This window comes from Galeopterus variegatus, unplaced genomic scaffold (assembly GCF_000696425.1).
Source record: "Galeopterus variegatus unplaced genomic scaffold, G_variegatus-3.0.2 Scaffold9976, whole genome shotgun sequence".
NCBI lineage: Eukaryota > Metazoa > Chordata > Mammalia > Dermoptera > Cynocephalidae > Galeopterus > Galeopterus variegatus.
In genome coordinates, this window is record NW_007736087.1 from 55,287 (window position 1) to 61,989 (window position 6,703).

At 35.8% G+C, this 6,703-nt stretch overlaps 1 protein-coding gene across 1 annotated transcript in view; it reads left to right on the forward strand.

Moving 5' to 3' along the window:
* Positions 1 to 628: 628 nt before the first annotated feature.
* LOC103609711 (putative olfactory receptor 10D3) overlaps positions 629 to 6,703 on the forward strand; it is a 15,591-nt gene continuing 9,516 nt past the window's right edge. Inside the window, exon 1 of the mRNA XM_008594005.1 lies at positions 629 to 714. Coding sequence (XP_008592227.1) covers positions 629 to 714 — 86 coding nt within the window. The remainder of the gene's footprint in view (positions 715 to 6,703) is intronic.

Consider the following 6,703-nt stretch of genomic DNA (forward strand, 5'->3'; position numbering starts at 1 on the left):
GGGGGACACAGGGTACAAATGCAATTTGTGGTAATGGATATGCTGCCAGTATGAATCTGGCCCTCAAATCATGGGCACAGGGGTGACAATCAGCTTGGTATCTCATGAATATGCATAACCAATTAAAAATAAGTAAATAAATAAACTTTTACAAAATTAAAATTAAAAAGAGAAAATATTAATTCTTGTTTTATAGGATTATTTTAAGGCTTAACTGGATGGTTTTTATAAAAATTCACTGTAAACTGTAAATGCACCCCACACTTGTCCTCCTGTTTTGTCTAATTTCTTTTCCTTTACTTTCGATGTCTTTCCTTGCCTTTCTTAGTACTCTACACTCCTGCTATCTTTGTCACTTGCTCTTCTTTATCTGATGACAGTAAATAGAATCTGATCATTTACCAGTGAAGTTACCCCCATTCAGTCCTCACTCCCATAGACCGCATTTTCTTCTAAGGATATTTGCTGGTCCTGCTGTCTGAATCACAGTAAACATTATCCTTTCATTAATAGGATCAATGATGGATTTTATCCTTCTGAATATACTAGGAGCAAGCAGTGGAATTTGCTGGCTTGGGTTATGAATGTATGGTCATTTTCCCCCTTTCCATGATAACATGTAACTTCTATGCTGGTAAAGAACAACAGGCTGGTTACAGAGTTAATCCTGGTAGGCATCCCACACACACAGGGGCAGGACAGGGTGCTCTTTGTTGGGTTCTTGATCTTCTGTCTCTGAACTCTGCTCATTCTTTTAGCTGTGATGTCTGTCCCACCTCCACATGCCTATGCGTTTCTTTCTTTTTAATCTCTCCATGCTGGACATCGGTTTCTTTTATATGAGCACTCCAAAGATGCTGGCCAGCTTGCTGGTGAGGAACTGAATCATCTTACTGGGTGGTTGCATGTCCCAGGTCTTTTTTATTTACCACTTCCTGGGCTGCATGAGGGGCCTGGTCTACGCAGTAACAACCTATGACTAGTTTGTTGCCATCTGCCACTTACTGCTTTACAAAACTTCTGCACAAGAAGGAAACAATCAACAGAGTGAAACAACAACTTACAGAGTAGGAGAAATTTTTGCTAACTATACATCTGACAAGGGATTAATATTCAGGATATACAAGGAACTCAAGCCATTACACAGTAAAAAAACAAATAGCCGAATTAAAAATGGGCAAAGGAACTGAATAGACATTTTTCAAAGGAAGACATACAAATGACTAACAGCTATATGAAAAAATGCTCAACATAACTAATTGTCAGGGAAATGCAAATTAAAACCACATTGAGATATCATCTCACCCCAGTTAGATTGGCTATAAGCAAAAAGACAGAAAATAACAAATGCTGGTGAGGATGTGGAAAAAAAGGAACGCTCCTACACTGTTGGTGGGACTGTAAATTAGTACAACCACTGTGGAAAACAGTATGGAGGTTTCTCAAACAACTACAGATATGTCTTCCATACGATCCAGCAATCCCACTTCTGGACATACACGCAAAGGAACAGAAATCATCATGTTGAAGGGATACCTGCACTCCCATGTTCATTGCAGCTCTTTTTACAATAGCTAAGACATGGAATCAACTTAAATGTCATTCGGTGGATGATTGGATAAGGAAACTGTGGTATATATACACCATGGAATTCTATTTGCCGTAAAAAAGAATGTAATACTCCCATTTTCAACAACATGGGTGAGCCTGGAGAAACTTACGCTGAGTGAAATAAGCAAAGCACAGAGGGGTAAATACCACATGTGCTCACTCATATGTGGGAGCTAAGAGAGAAAGAAGGAAGGAAAGAAAGACCACATTAGTGAGTTAGACTTGCAGAGGGAGAGAACATTCCTTGGGCTACACAGTAGAATGTGGGGGAAAATGGGGAGAGAGAGGGAGGTTGGGGATAATTGGGTGGGGGACACAGGGTACAAATGCAATTTGTGGTAATGGATATGCTGCCAGTATGAATCTGGCCCTCACATCATGGGCACAAGGGGTGACAATCAGCTTGGTATCTCATGAATATGCATAACCAATTAAAAATAAGTAAATAAATAAACTTTTAAAAAATTAAAATTAAAAAAGAAAATATTAATACCTGTTTTATAGGATTATTTTAAGGCTTAACTGGATGGTTTTTATAAAAATTCACTGTAAACTGTAAATGCACCCCACACTTGTCCTCCTGTTTTTTCTAATTTCTTTTCCTTTACTTTCGATGTCTTTCCTTGCCTTTCTTAGTACTCTACACTTCTGCTATCTTTGTCACTTGCTCTTCTTTATCTGATGACAGTCTTTTAAGGCTAAGCCGATAATGGGTTAAGAGTAGACCTTGATGTGGGCTGGATTCCATCAGGCCACAAGTTAAATTATGCATCAGGGATAGGTGGTGAAGGGGCGGTTGTTGAGGAACACAGTGAGCACTTTCTAAGAACTCTGCAGTGCCCCCAACAAGTGCACCGTTGAGAGCTGTTCCTTACAGAAGATTCATTTGGGTCGTTAACTTGCTAATGCCATTTGGAAATCACAACAAATGTTGGAGCAGGCAACTTGGAACATCTTTTTAACAAAATTACCAAACTTCATCACAAGATGTAATTATTTTATCTCAGCTTGGAGGGCTCCTATTCACAGTGAATCTCTGCCAGCTTCCTTTAGCCTGACTGCTCTGTGATAAATGAAATAATGTGTGACGCGCATGTGCATAGGAGTCCTATGGCTTATTCAGTGGTGAGGCCAGGCCCTCTGATGGCTGAGAGGTTATTCACTCATTCCACAGACATTTATTGAGCCCTCCTAAGTCTCGGGCACAGTCTAAGTGTCATTACACCTGGGGCATTGCCTTTAAGTCTGAGATTGCACTTCACAGACGGCATTGACAAACTAGAATAGTGAAATGTCAGGAATTCATAAGAATGTGTATATGAGGAATGGTTGCTGGAAATTAAACTATTTAGATAAAGAGAAGGCAGATATAATCAATGATCCCAAATTTGTAAAGGGATGCTAAATTTAAAAGGGGTTAGATTTATTTGGCAGATGGCAAAGAGTAAAACAAGGAACATTTGCTAGAAAATTTAAGGTGGTAGGCCGTAATGCAGGAGGATTAGTAGCAATGGAATAGTCCACTTTGAAAGGGTGTCCTTCCTGTCTTTGGAAGTGTGGAAGTGGATTCCGTGTGCTGCAGAGGATATTCTGAATTGTGCAGGGCAGCATTATCAAATCAGGGGTTTAAAAACACCCAGGGATTCCAAAAATCATCCCAACACTTCATGATTAGTAAAAACTAGCAATGGTGCATTCTTTAAACACTTCATGATTAGTAAAGACTAGCAATGGTGCATTCCTTTCCACATAATTTTGAAAAGCAAAAAAAGTCAAGGAAATTACTTTAGTACATTTTCCTCTAAATAAAACTTGTAGTTTCAACAAGTGCATTTGAGACTATAGAATGATATGCTCATGTTTTAGTCACTGATTGGCTGCTAATGTGCAATAATATGCTAAACTTTGCAGCTTTTAATTGTGTTTCTTGCTAACCATTTATATACAATTTCTACTCATATTGGAGTAATGGTTAAAAAAAAGGAAGTATGAGGAAAAATGATATTGAGATTATACTTAATGAAGAGAATAAGTACTGTGGCATTATTAATACATTTTTGGCTCATATTGAGCTTAAGAACTTCTATTCAACTCATTCTGGTATTTCAAATTGATGTTAAAATAGAGAGAAAATTATATTTAACATATATTTCTTTTTCTGAGGATATAGAACATGTAACTGGCTATAAAAAAAAATTGGGGAATGATTACAAATAGAATCCTGAATTGTTCACTTTTTAATATTACTAATTTTTTTTTTTTAACTATGATGTGCTACAATTCTAAACAATAGGTTTTGAATACTGGATTTTTTCATTTGTACATCTTAATATATAATAAAATTCAAAATTTGTATTTTAATATATATGTGGTGAAGAAATCATGACTTCATTCAGCATTTTAGAAATTGTATTAATAAATTATGTATTTATTATAATTAATTCAAGATAAATTAAATTAGGTGCATTTTTTATTGATCAGGAATACATATTTTTTTGCATTTTATTTATATTATGGTATTTAGAATAAACTTAATAATGTACTTTTAATTTATTACAACTGGATTTTAAACACTGCTTTTTATTTTAAAGTATTTTTAAAAATATTTCATGAATTTTTATAATATTATAAAATTTAAAGAATATAAATAAACACTTGTGTGCCTTGCAGCCAGTGCAGGAAATATAGTTTAATGAAGGCATTCCCTCTGTGTAGTACTTTTCTTGGCCCCATTCTTTCACAGGTTATCAGCAACTGATGGGGTTTGGGTATTTTTGTCTCCCCAAAGTTCTTGTGGAAATCTGACCCTCAATGTGGCAGTGTTGGGAGCTGTTTGCGTCATTGGGGTGGATACCTCATGAATAGGTTAACCATGGAGGTGGATACCGCGTGAATAGGTTAATACCATGGTGGGGGTAGTGAGTCATTTCTCGCTCTTTTAGTTCCCACAAGAGCTGGTTGTTTAAAAGGACCTTGGCACCTCCCCTCTCTCTCTCTCTCTTGCTTCCTCTCTCCATGTGATCTTCTTGCACCCACGAGCTGCCCTGCCTTTCCCCCCCATAAGTAGAAGCAGCCTGAGGCTCACACCAGATGCAGCTGTCCCAGAATCGTGAGCCAAATAAACCTCTTTTCTTTATAAATTACACCATCTCAGGCATTTGGTTATAGCAACACAAAAATGGACTAATACAGCAACTGATTCTTTTTAAGGAAATATCTTTCTTTTCTTTGTGAGTTTGCCACCTATGTATGCATCCCTCAACAATATATTACTTAGTTTTTTTTCTGGTTTTGCAATTTGTTTATATGGACTCAGACATGATTCCCTTTGTTCTCCCAAAATTCACTTTTGAGATTCTTCAATTGTGGTCTATGTAACTATAATTTTACACCCTATTTTATGTATTTATTTACTCTATTTTTGTCAGACATGTGGGTGATTTCTACTCATTTTTATTCACGTCTCTGAGGCACAGGTTCAAGAGGTTCTCTAGAAGCTGCATTAGGAGTGGAATGCCAATCAGCCTTCTGCAATAAAATGATTGTAGCAAACACATTCACACCCTCAGTGAATGAGAGTTAGTGGCACACCTCACTCTCAGCAACACTTTATGTCAACAACCTTCTTAATATTTGCCAACCTGATGATGTGAAATGATATCCACTGCGTTTTTTAAAATTATAATTCCTCACTGCTAATAAAGTTAAGCATCTTCTAATATGATTAAGAACACTTTGGTTTTCTTCCTTTGGAAAATTTATGTTATTTTTTTTCAGTTCAGTTTTCTTTTGATTGTTTTCACTTTTGTAAAATTGATTCATAGCAGTTCTGTATGTATTCTGGATACTAATCTTCTGCTAGTAATATGTATTGCAACTATCCTTTCCTAGTTTGCAGATTCACTCTTTATTAGCTTCGAGGTATTCTTTTGGTAAAATAAATGACTTCTTTTTAAAAATATTTTACTTTATTTTTTAATTGACATAAAATAGCTGTACATATATATGGGGCACAATGTGGTATTTGGATACAATGGGCAATCACCCAGTCAAGGTAATTAGCATATCCATCACCTTAAACATTTGTCATTTCTTTGGGGACATTCAACTTTCTCTCTTTTAGGAATGTAAAATTACACAATAAACTGCTAACTATAGTCACCCTATGATGCTATAGAACTTTAAATCATATTCCTCCTTTCTAGCTGTATCTGTAGACCAACTTCTTTCTAACTTCCCCTTCTCCCTACCCTTCCTAGCCTCTAGTAACCATTATTCTACTTATATGAGATAAGCTTTTTTTAAAAAAAAATTCTATATATGAGTGCAAACATGTAGTATTTATCTTTCTGTGCCTAGCATATTTAGCTTAACATAATGTCCTCTAGGCTCATCCATGTTGCTGCAAATGTCAAGATTTCATCATTCTTATAGCTGCATAGTATTATATTGTGTTTACATACCACTTTTTTTTCTACAATCATCAGTTGATGGACACTTAGGTTGATTCCATATTTTGGCTATTGTGAATAGTGCTACAATAAACATGTGGTGCAGATACTCCTTTGACATTCTGATTTTCTTTCCTTTACATACATACCTATTAGTGGAATTGATGGATTATATGGTAGTTTTACTTGTAGTTTTTTGAAAAATCTTGTTATTGTTTTCCATAATAGCTATTCTAATTTATGTTCCAGCCAATAGTGTATAAGTGTCCTCTTTTCTTTGCCAGCATTTGCAATTTTTTTTTTCTTTTTGGTAATGTTTCTAACTGGGCGAGATGATATTTCACTGTGATTTTGATTTGCATTTCCCTGATGATCAGTGATGTTGCACATTTTTCATGCACTTGCTGAGCATTTGTATGCCTTCTTTTGAGAGGGGTCTATTCAGATCATTTGCCCATTTTAAAATTAGATTATATGCTTTATTGTTGTTGAGTTATTTCAGTTCCTTGTATATTCGGGATATTAATCCCTTGGTGGCTGAACAGTTTTCAAACATTTTCTCCCATTCTACAGTATGTCTCTTTGCTCTGTTGATTGTTTCCTTGCTGAGCAGAAGCATTTTAGTTTGATGTAATCTCATA